At 37.4% G+C, this 27,306-nt stretch overlaps 1 protein-coding gene across 1 annotated transcript; it reads right to left on the bottom strand.

Moving 5' to 3' along the window:
- Positions 1-2,654: 2,654 nt before the first annotated feature.
- On the bottom strand, positions 2,655-14,755 carry LOC141430956 (uncharacterized). The gene is made up of 3 exons (XM_074091859.1): positions 14,605-14,755; positions 4,409-4,522; positions 2,655-3,678 (listed from the first exon to the last, which is right to left on the bottom strand). The coding sequence occupies exons 1-3, from the start codon at positions 14,610-14,612 to the stop codon at positions 3,264-3,266; spliced, it is 537 nt and encodes a 178-aa protein (XP_073947960.1). The 5' UTR covers positions 14,613-14,755; the 3' UTR covers positions 2,655-3,263.
- Between the last annotated feature and the right edge of the window lie 12,551 nt (positions 14,756-27,306).

Below are 27,306 nucleotides of genomic sequence, written 5' to 3'. Positions count from 1 at the left end.
ATTCAATTTTAACTTCAAATATTTTTCACACCTGACGAGAGGGAGCAAAGTGCAACTTTTCTGTTCAAGGCTTTTCTAAGTGTTTTATTGCAAATTCCATTTTTTGAAGTTGATAATTGTAAAGCCACGCCATTTTCTATGCTCGTTGTTCTTTAATAATATTTAGAATTGTTTTTTCAAGTTTCTTAATGCTCGGTGTGAAAAGTTGCATGAGCCACTCGGGAGCAAAATTATTTTCATCTTGGGCGTTAACACTTGCATCCATCATTACGCTCAGGATTCTACTTTAGAATCCCTCGCTACGCGCGTGTGTGTGTGTGTGTTGTGACCACGATATAGATTATGGGAATTCTCAGGGGAATTTTGTAAAATCCCGGAATTTTAATTGTACCAGATCGAATAGTATATGCGTGCGAAGCAGCGGGTAAACTCTAGTTAACAATAAATAGGCGGTGTGGTGGTTTAGCTGTTGTATCTTCACAATTACGTGTATGATTGCCAAAATTTAATCTTTACAAGAATATTGTTACAATTTTCCTCTTGCTGCGATTGTGTATTTCCTCTTGCTTCCATCAAAATATAATAATCATTTATTGCCACAGAAAATAAGACTACACAGTAAAAAAACAATTCCACGTAAGTAGGTGGCAATGGGCTCAGGCTCAGCATAAGCTGCGAGCAAACACCGAAGATCACAATATTAAAAGACATTTGGAGACAACCAAACACGCCCTGAATTGTAATAACGCTTACTTTTATTTATTATGATTATTATATAACGTTAAAATTTTGCAATGCAACACATTAGACAACATCAATGTATTTTATGATTATAATACATCAATTTTTATTATAATACTTATAATATTTAATACATCTATTTTACTGTCTTACCTTACGATAGCAAGTTTCGTAAATGTCATTTTATTTACCACGTCATCCTGTATGCAAAATGACGTAATTTTACATCATCCGCGTCAAAAGTTCGAGCCCTGCTCAATAGATTTAAGTTTTTCTGAAATCTGGCAGCTATATAATTAATTATTCTCTTATTGTTATTAAATGACCAATGATATGCATGTAAAATGTTATAAAAAGTGCTGTTTTTTCGGCCTGTAAGTTTTTATTAATTATATTTAGAATATGCTTCCGTAAATATCGGTAATAATGGAGAAAGAACTTTAGTTAAGTATACGCATGTTAGCATTGTGTGATGGTAAAAGAAAATGACTTTTCTGTTTAAGATTATAAAATAATATGAATTGTGTTACGTGAATTAAGTTTTTAATAATGTATAATCTCTCTTTTTATAATAAAAGTGCCAAGCGTGAAACGCGATTTATAGTTAGGGTAAAGAGTGACTTTTGAAATGCTGTATAAGAATTATTAATTACTGCAAAGTGGAGTTTATCGCTTAGTTTTAGTTTTTACTAGATGCTGCTATACTCAGAGGCGTCGATTAATTCGCGGGCGAGTTATTCGTTATGGAAAAACATCGCTCATTTACCATTAAATATAAACTAACGTCTCTAAGTGCGGTATTTAATAAAATTATGGGAGGAATCTTAAGTACTACAGTCGAGTTGAAAAAGTATTTTGAAATAATGTCTTAAACTGTAGTTAAACGCGTTTTTTATAAGAATTTCATCACCATCATCATCGTCATGTTAGCTGTAGGACGTCCACTGTTGGAATTTACTAAAGCGTTATCCCCTTCTTTTAAATTATCATATCGGCCTGTTGCAGCTAATTTATATTTTGTCTGTTTCTGACAAAGCCGAATGTGTAAGATACAGATGGAGACAAAATTAAAATAATGATTCTTGACAAGGTTGTATAAATAAAAGCATTTGTCTACAGCAGACGCAAAGTTACGAAATCTCTGTAATGTTAGTGAATTAAAAAAATATTTTAAGTATGATTTAAAACTTCAAATAATAAAAATAAATAGATAGATAAATCGCCACTAATTCGAAAAATGCACAAACTAGTAAAGTCTCATTTTAAAAGATACAAATATATGAAATTTTTCCAAATAGATATTATACGTATGTATACATTTTAGATAGATACAGATAATGCTTTTTATTCAGCACAGGATAAGCGACAATTTCATTTTAGTTTATTTTATTAAAATGTACATAAATATAATGATCAGAAGATACGTAACTCTATAAGTTACTAAATAATCCATAATACAAACTTGAGCTTTTCTTTTTTAATGCCATCTTTCTCTAACTTCTGCCGTTTTATTGTGTGCCTGAGAGGGACGCCCGAGCATTTGAAAACTTCCGCTTTTAAGGTTTATTAATAGACCACCTAAACCGCGGTACAGATAATGCATTTTATAGCAAATTTATCACTTCTTTGCTGTTTTTTTCTTTTCATTTGTTTTTCTTTGGTAAAGTACCTAGTTACACAAAGTTAACACCCCCTCTTCCCCCACCCAAGTCGTCCAATGCTCAAGAAGATTACCGAAATCTGTACCACGAGCTACTCAAATTCTATAATAAGCATTTCTATAAAAATATATTAAGAGCTATACTAGTATATAAGTAAATTACTATGTGATAAAGGTAAGTGTTGATATATGTTATTCTAATTAGATAGATATTTTTTAGTGTTGCTATTTAATTCCGAAATAAAAATTAAAGTATTTTTATCTGAATTTTATTTTATTTCATAAATTAACAATGTTCTTAGCGTTAGTACGGGCGGTCTACGTTCCAACTGCAATTGTTCGTACCTAAACTGCATTTGCAGCCAGTGCGCAGTTTTAGGGACTGCAATGGGAAACCAGTGGCAGTTTGATTGCAGACTATCTGTATTTAAACTTCAACATAATCTCTATGGCCTACTTTTTCGAGTTTGATATTATTCAACTGTAGTCGGTGGGAGATGAAAAATGTTATGAGTATTTACTATTACAAATTAAAAAGCTGCCCTTTGTTAAGCGAAAATAAGGGTTCACATACATTTAAATACTCCTACAAAAATAAATAAATTCAAAAAAGTTGATTTATAATAACTATCTATAAATAGAATTGCAGTTCAGTAAGTCTATTTGACTCGGTAAATACTTCATTAGTTAATAAATTGCCAATAAGGGCTCTGGCCTGACGATAATAGCGCAGCTGTCCCAGAAACCTTCATTGGAACAAACACCTGCATCCAATGACAAAACATTCATTGGCTGATCTTAGCAATATATACAACCTAAATTATCAGCTTATATTTCCAACATTCTTACTGATTATCTCAATTCAAAAACAACACATAAATTGTTCTTCAGGACACCTCGGCACCGTAATTTGTAGCTTAGGACAATTCGATATTCGCTCACACCTACATCTCGACCTGAACCGCCTCCGTCCCGGCCTCTCCACCAAATTCGTCACAACCGAATTTAAATCTTTAGCTTTCTCAAAATAGCTGAGTTTGGAATAAAACTTCGGCGGTGCCTTCGTTTTCACTTCGTAAACGGTCGTTTTCGGTTCGTATTTTTCCGTCACAGCTTCGGTTGTTTCTATGTCGGGGACAGTGGAGTCTGTAGTCGGCTCTGCTCGCACGTTCCGTCTCTCGCTGTCGTCCGACACGTCCGAGTCCAGTATGTCTTCTTCTATTTCTTTATCTGCTGATCTCGGGAACGTGAGAGGGATGTTCTCGATTCTCGAGGACCTGTAACATTTAAGTAATCGACACTAAGTTGACGAATTAATAAAAACAACGCTGACGCATCGTTGTGGTTAATTAAATGGTCAATTAACCGAACAAGGAGTTGAAACCAACATTTCGCCTATCCATAGTCAAAATGCAAAGCCGTGGTGGCCGAGTGGTTTGACCTATGGCCTCTCAAGCAGAGGATCGTGGGTTCAAACCCCGGCACGCACCTCTGAGTTTTTCGGAATTCATGTGCGAAATTACATTTGAAATTTACCACGAGCTTTACGGTGAAGGAAAACATCGTGAGGAAACCTGCACAAACCTGCGAAGCAATTAAATGGTGTGTGTGAAGTTCCCAATCCGCACTGGGCCCGCGTGGGAACTACGGCCCAAGCCCTCTCATTCTGAGAGGAGGCCTGTGCCCAGCAGTGGGACGTATATAGGCTGGGATTATTATTATTATTATTATATAGTCAAAATACCACCGACGGGACTTATTTTTTGATTGCACCATTGTACCATTTTGTCGGCATAGTTTACATATATATATATCCGTGCAAAATTACAGCTTTCTAGCATTGATAGTCCCTGAGCAAAGCCGCGGACGGACAGACAGACAGACAGACATGGCGAAACTATAAGGGTTCCGTTTTTGCCATTTTGGCTCCGGAACCCTAAAAAGTAAAACTGACGATCTGGGCTCTAATGTTTTTTTCTAATGTGTGTCAGGCTGTGTCAGGCCTACCTATAAGATGGTGATGGCAAGGTCTCGTCAACCAGCGGCTGTTGCTGGACGTAAGTGATGGCGGCGTCTTGTGGTGCCCCCGCGGTGGCTGCCACCAGGCAAAGTATTAACGTTCTGGAATTAAAATGTACAATACATAAATACAATGACTTTATTGAACGCATAATACGTATGCAGTACAGAAAACACAGAAAATATCATCTTTTATTAAAACCACATCTTTAAGGTGGTAGCAAGGGTCCAAATATAAACTTTCATAAGTTCTATAAAAAGTACGACTTTTTCCCTTTAGCAGTCGAATTTAATTTTGATTTTAGTATACATACACAAAAAAAATTACTTCCGTTAATATGGAAAATCGACAGCTCGAAATTATACGTCCAAGCAGTAAAATGACAATTTGACCCAACAACAACAAGGAAAATTGTTCATCTTTAATATTGTCAAAAATGTAATGTTGTCTATTTATGTAGACTTAGAAAAAAAATGTATAGAAAATTGGCTCTACATAAATAAATATACTTATATATTTCAGCAAAATTACATTTTGACAAAATTAATTTGGGGGGGGGTCAAAATAATTTTCGGTGTCTTGTTTATGTCTCCGAAAAAACGTGAAGGAGTAGTATTTTTTGTATGGGACATGTGGCATTTTGACTAGTTTAAATAAAACTACAAATGATTTATTGTTAAAAACAAACATAATAAAACATAATAAACTATAAATAGAAAATTTGGCCTAAATCGCCGTCAATGGGTAAGGTGCCCAGAAGGCTGGCCGTATTTCCTCGTTGTATAGCGATACTTATACGCTGTGCGAAATAGTGGCCAGCCCTCTGGTCGCCCGAGGCCTCTATTAGGCGCGTCGACAAATCTTTATACTGCCGACGCGCACTGGGCCCCCAAGGCCCCAAGGTTTCAACATCAAATGCCGCAAACATTTAGTTGGTTCCCAGGGCGGCATATTTTTGCGGCGTTTGAGGCTTTCAGCCGAAGATGCCGCAGCGCCAGCGGTGACGCTGGTGCTTGGAACATGGGACGGTGCTAGGGTATTAACGCAAGTGGCATCCCAAACTAGTGGCCGACCCATGCTCTAAGGCACCAGCGACATTCCGTCAGGCCTCTTGCCGTCGTCCCTGGCCAGCCCGCTGGGCTCGAGGACTGCCGGAACTCTCGCACTGACAAGGGCCCGACGGATGATGTCGTTAATACTGGCGTGGCGGGAGATCCTACCAGCGCTCCGGACACATGAGAGGCCATGGTGACCCAGTATGTCCACCATGGCGCCGCATTGACAACGATGTGGCTGATTTATTGATGCCCCCAAACGTAAGCTAGCTGCCAGGCGAAAGGTGGTGTTGTCTAAAAAAGTACCTATGTTTGGAGAAGGTAGCGCCTGCAGCAACAGACCCGATTCCCACTCCGCAGTCGCAAGGAGACGAGCACGGTCTGCCGAACTAGTTGACGTATCTAAAAGGTTTTTCCGTACTAGTTGACAGAGCGGCTCGTCCCATTGCCTCTGCGAGCAGGGATTGGCAGGCGGGTCCGTGTCAGGACAGGTTATGGACCAAACGTTCATGGCCTCGGAGCAGTGTGCAGCCTCCACAGATCCAATGGATGGAATCTAATATTTTCGCTATAAGGCTTTGTGCACCATGCACCGAGGACAAGAACGCAGGTAGAGCAAACCTAAAATTGCTAAAAGTGGCTCCGAAGCGGTAACGTTTCGTGTGCTCTACCTACCAATTTGGGGATACAGGCGTGATTTTTGTGTGTGTGTGTGTGTGTGTGTGTGTGTTAAAATATTAGTTAAGTAGGTACACACTGATAAAGACAAAATGACCTACCAAATTTTTATATCTTAGATAGAAATACAATAATTTCGTGAGAGAGAGTGGTCAGAAGCAATGCACGAAAAGAATTTTGGACAATATTAATTTCAATCTGAATCCGAATTAAAAATACTTATTATTATTAATAAATTCATTTGGATGATTTTCCATTTTTAATACAATAAATCAATAACAGTTCTTACTTAATTATTATTAAATTTACCGTTACCGTTAGGTATATTAATTACCTTCCAAGTAGGTACATATTTGTGGACATCGTTGCGCATAATACTAATTACTAACTTCGACGCAGATAAAATTATTTTCGTGTTATTCCAACTGCCTAATTAGACGTGCGTTTACCTTGTTATGACATAGGAATGTCACTTAATTGAATAACAGGGAAAATAATAAGTTAATAGTTCTATGGCATTATCAAGTAGGTATGTACTTTATACAGCTTATTCATTTTATTAACCAAACACGACACCTGCTACATGAGAATCAAGCTACCTAAAAACATAGCCCCGGAAGAAACTTAGGTCTACATTATATTAATATTGCTTGTTATATACAAGGTGTCAATTAAGTAAATAACTGAAAACCTGTGACACCCCAAAAATTAATAAATGCAAACACTTTTTCGAATACCTTCATTATTTCAAAAATATTCGTGTGTTTTGCTTAGTCAATAATTCTATTCGATTTCTGACTCTACACTCGTAATTTGTAATTTTTTGTCATTTTGTGATTTGCCGTTTTTATGAGAAATGTAACTCACACCAAAACGGCCAGTATAATATTATCTAATTAAGTAAATTAAATACTTATATGCAACTTCAAAACATTTAATGGGCATATGCATTCGTATCATTTCGACTGGGCACAATAAATGAAGTCGGTTAAAAAGGGATTTAAAAACAGAGACACACAACCTGATTTAAAACATAGTGTACTCGAATATACCTACTCTCGATTCTGAGCAAACTGCTTTCTGGTTTTAAATTATTTAATTAGCACCTTCTATAGGTATATTATATGTATAAAAATAAATGTTACCAATAAATATTTATGAAGTATTATTACCGTTTTAACGCAAATGACCCGCCGTTGTATCATTTATTGGTTCGACGAACTTCAAAAACAAGTATTAGGTGACAAATTCTATAAATTTAACTAATAAATGCTCAGATAGACGTAATAGCCAGTTACTAAGCGGTCGTTCACCTTTCAGGCAAAATAAGTCTACTAGCAGATACGATTTTTTTTTATTAAAATGATTTATGAATTACTCGAAAGTTTGCTTTAAATGGGTACCTAAACTCAAGTTTTTCCTACATCTTGCTATCTTTTGCTACATCTACATTTTGTTAAATCTTTCTTTATTTCTTACCTATTGGCCAAATCATATTCTGGAATATTCCAGATTATTTTTAAGAGACTGTAGTAGGTTACAGGTGATCAATCCAAATGGGTCAGAGGGAGAAATCAGAAACTATGAGAAATAGCGAAATCTGTTCTTAGGAACCATGGCTTCGATTTTAGATTTAATAAAAATGGCATTAAAATTTTTTGATCTAACTTTCATACATAACCGGGAATCGAACCTGGTCAAAATCTCTGTAAACTATGTTTATCAATTCTGCACATTTTTTCGTTATTATTAAACGGTTCATACCAAATTTCAAGTCTATTCCTCGATTTCACTAACCGTTGAGGAGTTCCGTCCTGCGGAGACCAAACCAACCACGCCAAACCACGAGGATGTCACCACCAGAATATTGTATTGTCACCAGATCTAAATAAGTATGCCAAATTTGAAGTCAATTCGACTACTGGAAGTGCGTCAAATTCAACTTGCAAGATTGGACCCGTACATACATACATACATTATACAATACATACATTCATACACACTTGCAAGTTAAAAAAATGCTTGTAAAATGTATTTCCTTTCACTTATGATCCACACAATCCAAAATAACAACGAAAAAATGAGCAGAATTTATAACATACTTTACAGAGATTTGGACCAGGTTCGATTTCCGGTTATGTATGAGAGTTAAATAAAAAAAAATTGAATGCCATTTTTATTAAATCTGAAATCGAAGCCATGGTTCCTAAGAACAGATTTCGCTATCTCTCATAGTTTCTGATTTCTCCCTACTCTACTGACCCATTTGGATTGATCACCCTGTATATTCTGTGAGAAGCGCCATCTTTTTAAGTGGGGCATTCATTAATTAGTGAGACTTTTCAATGTAATTTTTTTTGCCTATATAATATGTCCCACTGCTGGGCAAGGGCCTCCCCTCAATAAGTGTTAAATTTATTAATTTAATCTAGTTTTCTTACAATTTTACTTGGTTTGTTGGAAAAAAAAATACGTCATATTTTACCACGTGAGATTATTATTATTATTGAAATAATACACTAAGCTCTTAGAGCTGACGCATGTACATCACTGCACTTGTGTTTTTAGTCTTTTTTTTAAGTGTTTGTCTAGTCTATTTTTAAACCTGTTCACGAAGGTATCACTTATCACAAGTTCGCGGAGAGCATTCCACGATAGGGTAAGAAATGTTTTCTAGGGTCGCTTGCACTTGATTGCTTGATTAGTCTCAAGGAATGTCCTTTTAAACGATTGGGTTAGGTTTGGTTCAAACTCCATAAAGGCCTGTTGTTGTAATTAATAGAAGCCCCCTTAGCCTACCTGTGGCTTACCTACACATGTACATACTAAGCATTTTACCCGAACGCGTGTAAGTAATAAAAATCTAGCACAGTATAGCAAATATTAGCAGACCCTGACCGACCTTTGCAGCTTTGTGTGCCCGCAACGCAACCATCATTATTGTTTGAACTTATTATATAACTTGTTCTCACCAAATAGCGTAAAGGATTCTTAGTAAATTATGTAATGTGGAACTTATTATAAGTCAAATATGAAACTGCGTAGATTATACCCAACTGCCTAAGAAAAAACAATAGACAAGTCTTGCTAATGAATTTGTGATTCTTAAATCACTCTTAGTTCTCGAAAATATAAATCGACGTGCAGAAAATTTACCCAATCTGCAGTACGGTATTATCCTCAAATCTGTAAAACCTACGTTCAAAACATTTTACTACTAGCTTTTATTCGCCGCTATCGCGTTAAATACATACCTATTAGTTCTGACATTTAAATCGAATGCCGAGATTTCGTGAAAATTCCCGTCGGAATTTAAAAAATACATATTGGTCTTCACTATCCGTGACTTTGCTTGAGCGCCATCAGCAGCAAATTTAAGGCTATCTTTTTCCAATTTTTTTTTAATGTGTAAAACTGCTATTAGGTACTTGGCTCAAACGAGACTAGAATGCAGGATTTTTTTTAACTAAGCGCACGATATCTAACAAAACTTTACATAAAAACCAGCTCTAAACTTAGTGGCTTGGGGAGTACTTAAGTGATTTTCCAGAAATCCAGCTGCCTCCCTAATTCCATCCAAATTTGTGCTACCGTTACGCTCTCAAAGTTTCGCTTCAGAGAGACTAGGTATAAACAACTCTTCACCTCTTTAAAAGCTTCTAGGTTGTCGCTCGCAATCTATTAAAAAACCAGCCAAGAGCGTGTCGGACACGCCCGAAATAGGGTTCCGTAGCCATTACGAAAAAATTAAGTAGTATATTTTATACGGAATCTTTCATAGTTTCGGTATATTTTATACCTTAGGCTGCTATTTACTCTTAAACTGCTATAATAATTCTCAAACAAACTTAGCCGTTATAGTTTTCCTTGAAAGTTTGATATACTTACTACCAACCTGATTTTTTTCAAATTTATCCACCTACCGGTTTAGATTTTAGAAGGGGGGGGGGGACGCTCGATTTTCATGAAAATTTGCACATTAATCGAAAAATCGTCTTAGCAAACCCCTAATTAAGACCTATCCAACGATACCCCACACTATAGGGTTGAATGAGAAAAAAAACCACCCCTACTTTACGTCTATGGGCGGTACCCTAAAAAAAATTTTTTTAATTTTTTATTGTACCATTTTGTCGGCATAGTTTACATATATATCCGTGCAAAATTACAGCTTTCTAGCATTGATAGTCCCTGAGCAAAGCCGCGGACGGACAGACAGAAAGACAGACAGACATGGCGAAACTATAAGGGTTCCGTTTTTGCCATTTTGGCTCCGGAACCCTAAGAACCTTAACATACATAAAATATTTAAATCAACCAAAACAAGATATTTGTATACTTAAGTAATACAAAAGGCCGTCGCACTTCACGTTATGAGTACAATATGTTTTGCTTTGTGTTTAACACTAGTTTAACATGTAACTTAAGTTGTATTATTGTCTAATTTAGTTCGATTAGTTAAAATATTGTTTACGAGGTTACTGGCAGCATTGACCCTGCAGCTCTACCATAGCATGCTTTAAGTACTTAAAAAATTCAAAGAAAAAAAAAGTGAGAAAGTAAAGAAAAGAGATTTATTAAGAAAATACAAAATATCCATAGGACTAAAACTACTATTAAATTAAAATAACTAAAACTAAAACTTTAATTAAAAAAGAGAGGTGGGCCTCTTGGCATGGTGCCCATCACGCAGGCAGCATTCCCGCGTTGAACTGCGATTGAGATTCTTTGCGCGAGAAAGCTGCCGGCGCGAGGGTTGCCTATTGCTGAGCTCCCTGTGTAGCTCCAGAAAGTAACTGTTTATTCGGCAATATATATTCGGTAACATACAAAGTAGGAATAAACGTCAAAGGCATATCCCCCCACAGTGTTTTAAACGCGCCGTTGACGCGCTTTTGTATTGATTGTGTATGTTGTGTATATTGCTGCGTATGGCTGTAGTACTATGAAATGAAAAACTCGCCGTCTACAGACGCACGTTCCTAAAATGCGGTTCCTAAAACGCCCTAATATTATGAATGAGGCCACTTTGTCTCTTTGTGTGTCCTGTTACCTCTTCACCGATTAGATGAAGCTTTATATGGAAATAGTTTGTTCTCCTACGAAATAGATTCGACAACCCGTCTGTGTTCGCGCTTCTTCAATTATTTGTGCCTGAACAATATGGTCGCACAGGGGTACGCCGCCGCCGTCGGCTCTTCGCTACCTTTAAAGGGTTCCGGACGCGCCGCGCTAGAAACTCGCCGACCGCAAGGGCGATTGAGCTTCTCAACTTATTGGTGACTCAGGTCCCAGATGCTGATGTATTCGCTGACCACTGGCAGTCACTTCTCAATAAAATAAGGAAATGTTTGTGTATGTCTGTTTAATGTAGTTATTTGTTATGTATCAATCTAGTATGTAACTGTTTTGTAAGTTTAGCTAGTAATAGAGACGCTTTAGTGTATACTGTAAGTCTTTATTATGAATAAATGAAATAAATAAATAGTTTGAGCCCCGGCCCGCGAGGGACATTAGTAGAATATTTTTATCCCGAAAACTTGTATAATTATAATAATGCAGCGGCGGCGTCCGCTGAGAGCAACAAACGGCGTAAATACGCAGCCCTTGGTGAGGCTTGTATATTTACACCTTTTGGTGTAGAAACTCTGGGGCCTTGGGGGCCAGAGGCAAAACAGCTCTTCCGACAGCTATCTTCTCGGCTGGTAGATACCTCAAGGGATCGGCGGGCTGGTGCTTACCTTGCACAATGCATCAGCCTAGCTATCCAGAGAGGTAATGCTGCCAGCTGCCAGCCTCCTAGGAACGGCCCCCCAAAGCAGCAGCCTTGAAGACATTTTCTATTTAGTATAAGTTTTGAAAATAGTAAGTAGATAGTAGTTGTATTTTTTTAAAATTTTGTATATGTGTTATAACTCTGTGCATTTCTGTTCTGCCAAATAAATTGTCTATTAAATACTTAATTGATAATTTTAGTTTGGTTGATATTTCAAGAATGCACAATACAAGGCCGAAAGCAGTGGAATAACATATTGCAACTGAAAAGTTGCATTCGTCCATTGTGAGTGGACGGACAGATGGCCAGATAGCATTTATGGTCGTAACTTGTAATGTGTAAGGAAGTAGGTGTCGTTGGCCTAGTGCGATTATTACAATTTACTAATTATACAGCGGTATAATTACTTAGTTGTTCTGCGAATAAGGTGGTTAAGTTCCAAGCAGTCTAAAACTTGTTAACTTATATTTAAAATTTTCTCAACCAAATCAAGAGCTCTTTGTAGAGTTAAAATAAAATTACAATATCGAATATCTCTTTATCGAATACCAACACATAGTAAGCAGTAGGTACATGGTAGATTTTTTTGACATTCATATCATGAGTGCTCATTATCCATATCCATACTAATATTATAAATGCGAAAGTGTGTGTGTATGTATGTTTGTCCGTCTCTCACGTCGAAACGGAGCGACGGATCGACGTGATTTTTGGCATAGAGATAGTTGGGCCAGAGAGTGACATAGGCTAGGTACTTTTTATCCCAGAAAAATGCACAGTTCCCGAGGGAACAGCGCGCGATAACCGAATTCCACGCAGGCGAAGCCGCAGGCAAAAGCTAGTTGAATATATTGTTGTTGTTATTATTTTTGCAAATAATGACGGTATCTTCACTCTTTGTGAACGGGTTTAGATTTTATAGCAGGCGGTGCAATTTACATCAGTTATATTATCATTTGAGTGATTCTGTGTTTAAACCACGTTTAAACGAAACTCTTTAGGTTAAACGCGAGGTTTTTATATTCCTTATTAGCTAAAACAATCGTCAAGAAAAAGTGAACATTGTGCGTGAATAATGACAGCTACAACAATACGGAGCCGGAAGGATTTGTACCCATACAATAGCTAAGTAGCTTGCTTCTTTATTATTGTATATCTTGAAAGAATTACTTTGTGCGTGTCTCGTACCAAATCTAATGGGTACTTGTACAAATATAAGTTAATTAAATAACATGGAACCCTGAACGCAGTGTATTCACCAAATTAGTTTTAAATATTATTGATTATATGTATTAAATTTTAGTCTATAAGGTACTTAGGTATTTATTGTATGGGCCAAGTTGCCCGAAATAAATGAATTCATTATATTATTATTAATAACACTATATACATATTAAATATGTACCTATGTGCTTTTTAAATCCCTTTTAACTGTGCCCAGTCTATAAAAAGTTACGAATGCAACGAAGTGACGAAGACGTTAATTAAATGCTTAGGGAGGTCTCATACTATTTTGACGATTATTTAGGTAATAATGGCTATTTTTCTATCACTTCACTTTAATTTTCTTTTAAAAAACATGAAGCGTAACTGACAGGTACAAATTATAATATTATTAGTGAGAATTCAAACACAATTACTGACTTAGCAAAACATACAATATTTTCTAACATCTGGTAGCATGGTGAACGGTTGTGTTGCTCTGAAGATGAGCTGGTTGAGTTCGAAACGCGTCAGTGTAGTGTGGTGGTGGTGATAGATGGGTATGTGTGATTTGTGTGTGTTCTTAGAGTGTGGAGGCGGAGAACTGCATGAACACACATTTCTTGCATAAACGTAGCTATTATAAGGTCGCGGGTGAGCAAAGTAATTGTTTCAGTGCATACAATATTTTTGAAATTATTAATTATCTATTTGAAAATAAATACTTACAATAACCTAGTTAGTTAAAATAATAAACAGTATGGGTGTCTCTGAGGTTTTCAGTACCTAGGTATATAATTAACACTTTCTATTTATTTATTTCGGAGCACTCGGAAACGGGTCGAAACATTGAAATTTGCTAAGTGGTGGTTTTTAGGAACGAAGAATCAATTTAATTTGAAAAACTTATCTCTGGAAAAACGTGTATTTTCGAGTTTTAGTCTGAACGAAGCTCGGTCGCCCCGGTACCCACAAAATAATGACAAGACACGAACAAAATAAAGCATTTACTTAGCCTACTTTTTGTAATCAATCCCTGATCCTGCCTTGAAAATTACATACTTAGGTATACTTACATTATAAGTTACAGGCAATATTTTTTGCATTCTGTAGGTAAGGTTAATGTTTCATATCTACAACCACCCGTGGTTGTTGTAGACACGGAAGAATAATACAAGTCTACAACAAAGACAATGTTTGTAACATTTGACCCTTATTGTAATAACGCATGACACATTAACCCTTGCGTTAGGGTTAACCGGCAAACGGCAATGGGATCTACTGGGGCAAAATAATTTGGATTTACTAATTGACACTTTACTGGACACCCGTATACCTGACGACAGCAAAAAAATATTGTATAGAAAAAATAATATTGAGACAATGATCAAGACTTTAACAGCGGTAGTTTTCCCGCCAAACAGCCGTAGGCTTGCGTTCGGATGCATGCAACAAAAAGAAATGCACTAACCGGTACATGGCTCCGTGTCGGGACTGGAACAGCGCCGTGCCCGCCGCGCATCCACTATTTATAATCTGCGCAATTTAAAAATAAACGAAAACTTTTTAAATCGGACGGACGCGTTTTTTCGCGGGCAACGGTAAAGACACTGTGGCTGAATGACCACGCGAGACTTTGGGAATGGTGGGGCGTGGGAAATTGCTGTTTAGTTGTTATCGACGGTAATCGATGTTAAAAGTAATTAATTTATACATTAATTGCTAATTAAAGGAAATGAAGTTTCAGAAAGAATGTTTTTTACTTGTATTTAACAGTTTCTGCTTAATTTTTGGTCTAGGAAACACACCGCAAAGTAAGGTGGTTTTTAAGGTTTTCGTAGAAGCTAAGTTTATTTTTACACTAATGATAAAATACGTTTTATTTAAGTATGTACGTATTTTCTTGCCTTAGCAAGTGATGTCTTTAAGCAAAAACCTTTTAGTGTTATCTTATTAACTATCACGGTTGAACTTCTTTTATCACGGTAGAGAAAAAGTCTTTATATTTTTATAGCGTCAATACCTTTAAAATGGTTTAATCTGTTTTAATTTTGACGACCTGATAGGTTAGAGAACCCGACTGTAAAGCTTGAGAGATACCGGGTTCGATCCCCGGTCAGGAAGATATTTGTGTGATTAATACGAATGTTAGTAGTCAAGTCTTAGGTGTATAGGTAAGTATGAAGGTATCTATTTATATAAGTATGTTTATCCTGTGCCTAATAGGTACCCATAGTACAAGCTTTACTTAGTTTGGGGTCAATTGGTGTCAAAATATCCCATAATAGGTTTTTTTATATATTTAGTAAGAAGGTAGGTATTCAATCCAAATGTAGTAAGCTCTCATTCTGAGAGTAGGCAATGGATGTAAGCCGGATAATGATGATGAATCAAAACAATCATTACAAGGTATTACATAAGCCATGCGCCGTGCACTGAACGACCGACCTTGGATCTTGGCACCGAAAATGTTATCAATGCATCGGGCATTTCCTGCCATCGCTGCTGTAATTAGTCAGCCATTGTAATTATTTATTACCCACTGGGACGGCTACGGTTGGGTGAATCGCAGCCTTACAATAAGTAATATACTAAGTTTTTGTTAAAAATCCGACATATGGAAGTGCGTCAAAATTAACTTGCAAGATTTGGCCTAACAACAACAACAATAGGACAAGTTAAACAAAATCTTGTATCAGTCTTGCGATCCAGCGGGGAAATGCTGCCAGCATCTTTGGTACCATGCTGCAGGGTCCATTTTTGATTTATTATAGTTTTAGCTAATTTAATTTTATTGTACCTAATATACCTTTTATTGGTAATTATGAACATCAGAATTTAATTACCTAACTACAGACTTAAAATAGAATTATTTATTTAATTATCCTAAACTTAAATACCTATAAAAAAATAACTAAAACTGAATCAAATTATTTAGATAAAAGAAAGTCCCCTTTGGCAAGTTTCCGAACATGCAGGCCAGCGTTCCCTTTCTGAATAGCTAAGCTACATTAAATAACAAAGATGAAATTGCACAAAAATATTAAGATAAAAAAATAAAAATTAAGTGACTAAATGAAAACTGGTAATTATTTATTTTAAATTAATTCATCATCATCCCAGCCAATATACGTCCCACTGCACTGCGATGGGCACAGGCCTCCTCTCAGAATGAAAGGGCTTGAGCCGTAGTTCCTACGCGAGCCCTGTGCGGATTGGGAACTTCACACACACCATTAAATTGCTTCGCTGGTTCTACAGGTTTCCTTACGATGTTTTTCCTTCATCGTAAAGCTCGTGGTAAATTTAGGTATCTTGAATACCTACTAGGAGGTCTCTAACCGTATTAGTTGTACAAATAGTAATTTTAATAAATACATTTTTAATTTTTAATTTTTTAAATTTCAAATGTAATTTATTTGCACATGAATTTTAAAAAACTCAGAAGTGTGAACTGGGGTTTGAACCCACGATCCTCTGCTTGAGAGGTCATAGGTCAAAACACTAGGCCATCACGGCTTAAAATTTAATTAGGTATCACTATCAAGTAAGTAATTTATTAAAATAAATAAATAATAATAATTGTTAAAATAAATAATTCAGAATAGCCCTCGTACGATCGTTTTATTGCGACATCGTACAGCGCACAAAAATGCCGTAGAGACCGATAAGAATGCTGCCTGTACTAAAGTAAACTATACGTACTGCCTCGTTAATAGCTTTTCTAACGTACTCGCGTAAACGTTAGGTACATTGCTTATTATAACATAAGAAGTATGACTCAATGTCAGTCATGTCACAGTAAACCGAATTACAGTATATTTCTGTGATAAAAAAAATAGTGTATCGAATGGCATAATTTCTGTTCATTACCGTTTTATTCGCTCACCTACATGCGTCTGCGTCTGCGCCTACGTTACACGTGTTACAACTTCTTCTTATGGGAATTTTGCAAATTCTGTTCTTATCCCTTGTCTAAATCCCAAAGGGAGACTTTAATTGTAGCTTTTTAAATCTAAGCCTAACTTTTCAACACTTTTTAACAATTACTTTAAACCACCACCAACATACAAAAAAAACAACATCTACAAACTTTTTTAAAAATAGGCTTTAAGAGACTGGGCGTTAATCGGCAGCACGAGTAAGTTAATCAGTTCAGGTAGGTAGTCAATTAGTTCAGTTAGTCAATTAGTTCAGATAGTTAAAATTAGTTCAGTTAGTCGATTAGTTCAGTTAGTCATGACTTTTATTTTCAAGAACATTGAGAATTATTAAGTTGAAGAATGTCATCGGAATAACCGTTTATTAAATATAAACCTTTTTTCTTTGGTACTATTATACATTTGGCTAGTTTTATTAACTCGATTAAATTAATTATTTTAAGGACTTGAAATGCATCGCAACTCGGAATCCATCGCTTGAAGGCGTAAGTCCTTTGTTAAATGAATGTGTGGCTGATATTGCCCGATAATTTAAATTTCTTTCCAGTTCCTGTAACTCTTAATTACCTGCGTTGAAACCGAAGTTATTAATTGGAACTACTTTGCGGGTGCACGCAGTTTGCTTTGTACAGTCGCCTGCATTAATATCTGCCTCAGCGGAGCGTGCAGAAATATCTGTCACGTCCTACTGGCCCTAGACAAAGAATCGTATATTTATCCACACAGCTATTTATGCACGCTTTATTATCAGATATTGGTGCTGGTGATTGTACGCTAGAATCATTTTAACGATAACCCCTGCGGTAGTAGTAAACCTTATCGTCACGTTCGTGAATCATCACAAAATAAATAACTCTCTGTTAACTAGCCATAATTAAGTAATCTATACCTACTTGAAAACTTCGTATGTGACATTCGGTAGATAACTGTTGCAGTCAGCTTTTCCTGCACTTATAAAAAGGCTCCCTGCGACAGTGTTCTACTGAGTGCCTTAAACGAACTTACCACTCGTATACCCTACATCTGTTTAAACTTGACCGTACTGCAATAAGTACTTTGAGCGGTACCGTTTGGTACACTTTGGCTCTTATCCAGGGCGGCATTATAGTATTTCTACTTGGTTGTTAACCGTCTCTTTCATTCTGAGATAGCAAGAAAAGGACAGGTAGATTTATGAAGCTGAGTAACGTCTGCTTTTGCTTAGCTGCAACGGGAACTTAATCTATAAAGTCAATAGCTTACTAGACATGAAGTTTTGGCAGCCACCTTATCGTCTAGCGGACTAGTTGTTGCGAGTTGAATATCGATCGAATGCTGCTAGGAAAATCGTTATTTTAAGAAGCTCTTTACGGAGGTATTTAGCAACAGTACAACCAGAATGTTAATGTCGCTCGGGAGGATTTTTGCAGTAGTTCCTTTGGCAATACAGAAAAGGAGAATTACTTATTAGTTTGAAAAGAAAGGAACTAAGGAAGGAAACTACTGCGAGTAATCCGCTACGACTCGTCGGTTTTCTTAATTTTCCTGTGCCCTTAGTGTAAGTTTTCGGTTACAAAATACGTCTCGATCGCGTTCGCGGAGCGCCTCTAGCGGAACGTTTGCGATGTTTGTGTTTCCATACAAATTGAGATTTTAACGCGAACGCGATCGAGACGTATTTTGTAACCGAAAACTTACACTAAGGGTTCTGTACCACTACCATGAGTTTACAGTGACCATACTCGATAGCGACGGCGTAAATTATTTGTAGAGCCGCTGTACAATTCTCCATACAAATAATTTACGCCGTCGCTATCGAGTACGGTCACTGTAAGCTCATGGTAGTGGTACTGAAGATTCAAATGAGAACGAAAATCATTATTTTGTTTCATATTCCGAATGACATTAGATATCCTATGAACCAAAATAATTTTTTTGCTCACCCGCGCCGCGACCTTATGATAGTTAAGCATGCAAAATATGCGTGTTCATGCAGTTCCTGTAACATCTGGTAATGCTACTGCTGTGTACGGTTAGTGTTCTCTGAAGACGAGCTCTGGTTGAGTTCGAAACGCGTCAGTGTAGTGTGGTGGTGGGTGCTGATAGATGGGTTTGTGTGATTTGTGTGTCTTACAGTGTGGAGGTGGAGGAACTGCATGAACACGCATATTTTGCATGCTTAACTATCATATAAGGTCGCGAATGAGCAAAGAAAAGAAATTCTTTTAGTTCATTGATATGGACCTCCGCAAAGTAACGCCTGATTCAATAAATTAAGTAATTAGATATCTAGTTTAAGTGTACCAACAGCCTGTAAAGTAACATGCCCAAATGACGTTTCCAGTTTCAATTTTTTTTTTTTTATAATAAGTATTAAAAAAGTGTAACATTACAGGTGAAAACCCAAGTCACTACAATTATTTCTACATTTAAAATACTATGCCAATGTCAAACAAACAAAAAAAATGCAAAATAAAAAAAAATATGTTAATAGTAATAAGGATAATCTCATCATCATCATCATCCCAGCCTATATACGTCCCACTGCTGGGCACAGGCCTCCTCTCAGAACAAGAGGGCTTGGGCCATAGTTCCCACGCGGGCCCAGTGCGGATTGGGAACTTCACACGCACCATTGATAATCTACAAGTCACGCAATAACAATAATAATAAGAAGTGTTAACGATCGAACTTGTAATTACTATTTATTAAATTATACCCAAAAATTAGACTAGTAGTCAGTTCCTACAAAAATTATATTAAAATTCAATATCAACTTGGTACAAGTATCCGAACGTATCCAATCTTATACCTTGTAGCACTTGGTGCCAAAGAAAATTAGAAATTAGTTTATTTAATAAGAATTTCCCACTCGGTGGACTGTATACATCGCGAGAGCTGTAGGCAACTGGATGACAGTGGCGAGTTGTCGTTCATTGTAGCGTTCTATAATGAAAAGGCCTTTGTTTAACAGTGGACGACTGGACGTCTTCCAACTGATGGTGATGATGATTAATTGGAAGTTAACTACACAAACGCCTGACCCGAAGTTGCAAACCACGGCTAACAATCCCAACTTTTTGATCTCCAGCCGTACTTATCAAAAGTAAAAACGCAACAGAGTAATAAAAAAAAATGGTAGGTACTTTTTTGTTAAATATTTCCTTTTTATTAATAGAAGTTTATTTGTTGACTGTGCTTAATCCGACCACTGGAAGTGGATCAATATTAACTTGCAAGATTAGCAAGCAATTACCTACACGAGGTAAAGTTAAATAAAAGCTTATAAACTATTAATAATTAAGTCACGGGAATGCAATAACTATAACGGCAATTTAACAATAAGAACAAGTAAACCATAACATTAAATGGATAACTCAAAATAATAAGAGGTAAAGTTTCATGTAAACTACTTAATGAGCCCGGCTGGCCGGAAAATAACAACGCACATGTGCGACCGCAATAAGATACGGTTTTCCCCAAAGAGCGACCGGGACAACTGTGGAACATTATTTTAACATACCTAAACAAATTACCTAATTAAAATGTATAACTGGTAAATTCTTAACAACCTATTGTTAATGATGTCAGTTTTTAATGATTCACTGTAATTTAACAGGTGCTAGGACCTTGTGCAAGGTCCGCCCGGATTGCTACCACCATCTTGCTCGCTAATCTTGCCGTGAAGCAGCAGTGCTTGCACTGTTGTGTCGGCGTGGAGAGTAAGACAGCCGGTGAAATTACTGGCACTTGAGGTATCCCATCTTAGGCCTCTTGGTTGGCCACGCATCTGCAATACCCCTGGTGTTGCAGGTGTCTATGGGCGGTGGTGATCTCTTACCATCAGGAGACCCACTTGCTCGTTTGCTATCCAGTCGAATCAAAAAAAAAAATTAAGCACCGAATACGACTTTGTCCCCTTCGGTGATAGGATAGGACCCTTGGTCCGTAGGGTTCTAGCGCTAAGAAATTTACAAAGAAAATATCGAAGAGGTTAGTAGACGTCTCAGGGGACCGAAGAGCTGGCAGTGGCAGCTTCCTCAGATAAAGAATTAAATAGCTTAGATTCAAAGGGGGAACGCCAGCATCTTCGGAACCTTTATTAAGGGGTCTACGTTTTTAGTTTTAGTTTTTTTTTAGGGTTCCGTAGCCAAAATGGCAAAACTGAACTCTTATAGTTTCGCCATGTCTGTCTGTCCGTCCGCGGCTTTGCTCAGGGACTATCAATGCCAAGCAATTTGTAATTTTGCACGAATATATATATAGATATGGTAACTACTTATGCGGACAAAATGGTACAATAAAAAATTCAAAAAAAAATTTTTTTACGGTACCTCCCATAGACGTAAAACGTATTTTTTTCTCATCCATCCATCATCTTGTAGTGTGGGTATCGTTGGATAGGTCTTTTAAAATCATTATAGGGGCTTGCTAAAACGATTTTTCGATTCAGTGATTTGTTTGCAAAATATTCAACTTTGGATGGTAATAAGTATATCAAACTTGCAAGGAAAACTATAACGGTTAAGTTAAGTAGTTTAAAAGAAAATAGCAGCCTAAGGTATAAAATATACCTAAACTTAAATTGGAATATTCCGTACAAAATACGAAATCCTTAGAAAAATATTACCTACTTATTTTTTTCGTAATGGCTACGGAACCCTATTTCGGGTGTGTCCGACACGCTCTTGGCCGGTTTTTGTTTTATGTTTTCGTATGAAGTTAGGTCATGAATATTCAACGACCAATGAGAAAAGTTTTTTTTTTATATTTGTCTGTTTTTTTAATAGTTTCGTGAACACATGAAAAAACAATAGATACCTGCCTACCTACCTATAAACAATATATTTAGTTATAGTATAAATGTATTCAATTAAAAACAGTCCTATACTTAACAAACTTATACCTACATAAAATAAAAATGAAACTAAAACTAAAACAAATTACATAAAAGGTACCCCTTAGGCAAGGTCCCGAAGATGCTGGCAGCGTTTCCTCTTTGAATAGCTAGGCTAATTCTTCGTCCGAGGAAGCTGCCAGCTCTTCGGTCACGTGACGTCTCCTAATCTTTTCGAAATTTCTTTTAAAAAATTTAAAAGCGCTAGGACCCCACGGACCTAGGGTCTCGACACCGAATTACAAAATCTTTTTTTGTATTGGTAGGATTATTATTAAATAAATGAATAGAAGTAAAAATAAATCCTCTTTGTCAAGAAAACAAGACATTGACTAACAGTAACAGCGCAGTGTAAAATTACACATAAAATTACTTCTCCATGAGCTTTTTTATATTTTACAAGCAATTAAAAGCAAACCAAAGGGGATATTTATGACTATTATTATCACGATATCTCCACATAAAAAATGGCCGTTCTTTTTTCCCGCCAATTTAGCTTACATATCGATCTTTTTTTCTGACGATGGGCCATTACATTCAGCACGCATCCATGGCCCTATGCGGAGACGCTGACCACAGACAAGATATAAATTTTATGAGCCAAGATGCGCTATGACCTTCAATTGTACTAGTTATTTTGCAGTCTTGCAGTCAACTTCCATTTGTTCCGACGTAGCTTTCGAGTTTTATCGCTAGCATGACTACTTCGCGAAAGGGACAGAGGTTTTAGGCATCGCCTCTCACACAGTTTTTTTTTACTAGCATTTACCCTCGGGTTTGCTTGCGTGAATAATTGGGTCTGTCTGACATTCTGCACAGGTGTTCTTCATGCGACGTAAATGATGATCACTAGGGAATTCCCATAGGAATTTATTAAAATCCCTTGTTTTCAAATCAACTGGGTTGCCAGAACTAGTGTTTAAAAATAGCGAGCGAAACTGCGAGTATAAGTTAAAAGAATCGATACAAAAACGTACTTATACTCGTAAACTCTGCTCTTAAAATGCCAGATAAACGTAAATTCGCGAACTTGTAGCTCGAGTTCGAATTTTGCACATGGTAATAACTACAGGGCCAGGCCCATTACCATTACGGTAGTAAGTACTATTAGTTATTCTGAGCCATTACTACGAAGTGCAAAATTCGAACTTCATAATATCTTGTAGTCTTGCTGACGCTAATATAAAAAACCGGTAAGTGCGAGCCGGACTCACGCACCGAGGGTTCCGTATACCTAAATATTTTTTTTATATGATGTAACTAAAAATTTACAGTTGTCGCAATTTTTCCTTTATCTGTGCTATAAGACGTTGCTGCGTACCAAATTTCAAGATTCTGAGTTCACTGGAAGTAAGTAGGTACCCTGTAGGTTTTGATTCCCTTGCGGAAATTTGCGGCACAAACGGCTGTATCTTTTGATTGCGTTGGCTTAGAAGTTTGATTTTTTCACAGCTCCAAGGGACAGTAAACCTGAGTATTTGATATTTATAAATTTCAGCTTGATACCACGCGTTCCTTGAAAAAGAGTCTTGACAGACGGACGGACGGACAGCAAAGTGATCCTATAAGGGTTCGGTTTTTTCCTTTCGAGGCACGGAACCCTAAAAACCAGCCAAGTGCGAGTCAGCCACGCGCACGAAGGATTCCATATCATCATCATCATCGTTGTATCATTCATTAGGCATTAGCAAAAAACGGCAAAAAAAACACGTTTGTTGTAAGGGAGCCCCCCTTAAATATTAATATTTATTTATTGTATTTCTGTTTTTAGTGTTTGTTGTTATAGCGGCCACAGTTATACCTACAGTAAGTATACATAAGTAATTATACATAATCTGTGAAAATTTCAACTGTCTAAGTATCACGGTTTATGAGATAGAGCCTGGTGATAGACGGTTGGACGGACGGACGGACAGTGAAGTCTTAGTAATAGGGTTTGCGTTTTGGAACCCTAAAACGTACTTATTAACTCTGCTCTTAAAATCCCATAAACGTATGAGTAAATTCGCGTACTTGTAGCTCGGGTTCGAATATTGCACTTGGTAGTAGGTACAGGGCCGCCCAAAGTACGAAGTCTCGAAGTGAAAGACAGCCGGTGAAATTACTGGCACTTGAGGTATCCCATCTTAGGCCTCTAGGTTGGCAACGCATCTGCAATCCCCCTGGTGCTGCAGGTGTCTATGGGCGGTGGTGATCTCTTACCATCAGGAGACCCACTTGCTCGTTTGCCATCTAGTTGAATAAAAAAATAATAAAAAAAAAAGTGCAAATACGAGAGTGAGATAGACGTTACGATACGAATTTCGATTTTCGAATTTCGTAGTAGCAGTAATTTGTTATACCTACAGCGCAGCGCAGTGGAAAAGCGCAACGACGACACTGCAGGGCTCGAAGTTCGTGTCGTACCGTCCCTCTTGCTCTCGTATTAAATAGTACACGTGTCAGAGGGATCGCACGACACGAACATCGAGTTTCGAGTTTCGTAGTAGCCCTGCTGTCCTTGTAAGTTCACGTTCATGGCAACCCAGTTTTGCGGCGCGGCGTAATCAAGCAAACTTCCGAATTAACGGCCATCACTCGACATTAAAGCTATTTTTAAGCGCATTCTTCAATTAACTATTTTGGTTTAAAGATGCAACGATTAAAAACCAGCGGGAGACACAAAACCGGCCGCGAGCGTGTCGGACACGCCCGAATTAGGGTTCCGTAGCCATTGCGAAAAAATTAAGTAATATTTTTCTAAGGATTTCGTATTGTGTACTGAATCTTCCAAGTTTAGGTATATTTTATACCTTAGGCTGCTATTTACTCTTAAACTACTAATAATTCTCAAGAAAACTTAACCGTTATAATTTTCCTTGCACCGTTATAGTTTTTCTTCGCTCGGTTTTAATGAAAATTTGCACTTTAAAGTTTAATATTTTGCAAACAAATCACTGAATCGAAAAATCGTTTTAGCAACCCCAATGGTTTTAGAAGACCCAACAACGATACTCAACACTACGTCTATGGAGGTACCTACTCTAAAAAATTTTGTTTTTATTTTTATGTACATTTTGTCGGCATAGTTTACATATATATTCGTGCAGAATTACAGCTTTCTAGCATTGATAGTCCCTGGGCAAAGCCGCGGACGGACAGACAGACATGGCGAAACTTAAGGGTTCCGTTTTTGCCATTTTGGCTCCGGAACCCTAAAAAGGTAGGTAGTTATCCCTAGCGCGATATACCTACGCACAAAGGTCCTTGGGTTTTATTTAGTGGGTTGCAACTGTGGTGGCAGCCAAGTTGTTTGCGAGCAAGTGTGATTTAAAAAATGTAGGTAGATAAGGCAGAATCGAGTTGTTACAGGACCTCGCGGCCGTGGCTTAATATTTTTCACTCACTACGCCTGTTCATTATTAACTACACTACATTGCAATGACCCTAAATTGGCGATAATGCTAATCACAAAACGTCCGCAAACTAATGAGTTGATTAGGTACTATATACTGAGTGGGGTCCAGCTAGCTGCCGCTAAAACAATATATTTTAATTCATGTAAATCGTAATTCTGGACAGAGAAACATACATATTATTGTATCTGAAGAAATGCTGACAGGTTTTTGCGCTAGGGTATTGAGGTCACGCAAACAATTACGTCATGTAATGACGCGGGATTTAAATCCCGAAAATCCCGGATTTTGACATTTACTCATTCCTTTCAGTCATTCTCCTTTTATGCAATCAGTTCTTCATGTAGCTGTGTGTTATCATTCACTTCAACTCTCGTGGCACTATCTACATATAGTCCTACGAGAGTTTCAACCGCTATTAGCCTCTGTCACATATTATTTTATTATGTGCGATCTCTATACAACTATAAAATAGGTATATTAGGTACAATAATAAATCTAAAAATGGACTCTGCGGCATGGTACCAAAGATGCTGGCAGCATTTCCCCGCTGGATCGCAAGACTGATGCGCTGAGCGAGGAAACTGCCAGCTCTTCGGTCTCCTGTGGTATCTCTGAGTCTCTTTGATAGATATTTGAAGAGACTCAGAGCGCCAGGGCCCCACGGACCAAGGGTCTCGACGCCGAAAGGTACAAAATCATATTAGGCACCGAGACCACTGTATTTTCCTGCTTTGGCAGTTTCTGCCATTTCTGCTGCTGCTGCTGCCCTTATTGATGTTCGGTGGAGATGAGACGGGGCCAGTGTGTCAACACAAGTTGCATCCCACACTAGCACACGTCCCATACTCCACGGAATCCATCCGTCCGGTCTCTTGCCGTCATTTCTAGATATGCCTGTTGGCTCTAAAATAGCCGGCACATTGACCGTAGCAAGAGACCGACGGATAATATCATTAAGGGCAGCATGTCTTGAGAAACGACCCGCACTTCTCTGGCAGGAAAGACCGTGATGCCCAAGCCGGTCCACGTCGTTTCCTAATCTTTTGTAACTACCATGTTTTGGCAAAATAAAAATATTATATATAGTTAAGTTATTTTTAGGATATTTTTGTACCTACTACAATTGTACCATCGGATAAATTAGCCAATAAAATTTGTATTCTCCACTAGGTACTCAAAAGCTTCCAATTTATACTGTTGTTATTGTTACCTGAAAACAAACACAGGAAAAAGCACACATGTAATTTATGTCTTCTGTATTCTTCTGTCTTCTGTAACCTCGTTGATCAGCTCTGTCATTTGTTGCCCTTCGCTAGGCAGCTGGCAAACCAAACAAGCAAACTGCCATACGATGAGCCGCAACCGACACGAGCTCTCTTCTTTCTTCTTTTAATTACGCTTTGTGTACTTGTAAATCTTCTTTTGAATTCAGTCTAGTGCACTCATAAACACCGACGATACCATACGATAAAGCAAGAAGAGAAGTGTAAGAGATACATTGATTTGCACATATACGATACACAGAAAAAAAAACATTATAAAAAATACAAATGGACGTCGAACAGTATAAATTGGGCCAAACTCAGCATAATGTTCCGGTAAGCAGTAATTCTGTTTTTCAGTGGGACCTATTTTAAACTAAGCACATAAAAAACTAATTATACAACACGAACGCCAGCAACAGATTGCAGAAGGATACCAGTGTAGGCTTATGGCGACGCGAGTCTGGATTTGAACCCACGATCCTCTATTAGAGAGGCCATAGGTCAAACCACTAGGCTATCTACCGCTTACTATATACAAATGATAACATTTCTAATCCCTTTGTTAGCTCTACAAGGACGCTCTACTATTTCTCGAAGTTGATCAAAACATCAATAATATTATTTAAAAACACTTACCCTCTCCCGGCTGCGTGGCACAATGCTACTAACTCAGCTTGCTGCAATACTTATATA

The sequence above is a fragment of the Choristoneura fumiferana genome, chromosome 9, assembly GCF_025370935.1.
Source record: "Choristoneura fumiferana chromosome 9, NRCan_CFum_1, whole genome shotgun sequence".
NCBI classification, from domain to species: Eukaryota; Metazoa; Arthropoda; class Insecta; order Lepidoptera; family Tortricidae; genus Choristoneura; species Choristoneura fumiferana.
The sequence above is the reverse complement of the archived record's forward strand: the minus strand, read 5'-3'. Positions and strand labels throughout refer to the sequence as shown.

Bases quoted from the DNA above. Each gene is read 5' to 3' on its own strand.
- LOC141430956 (XM_074091859.1), bottom strand. The intron at 3,679-4,408 runs GTAGGCCTGACA...TAAATGTTACAG, and splicing joins TTGCCATCACCATCTTATAG to GTCCTCGAGAATCGAGAACA.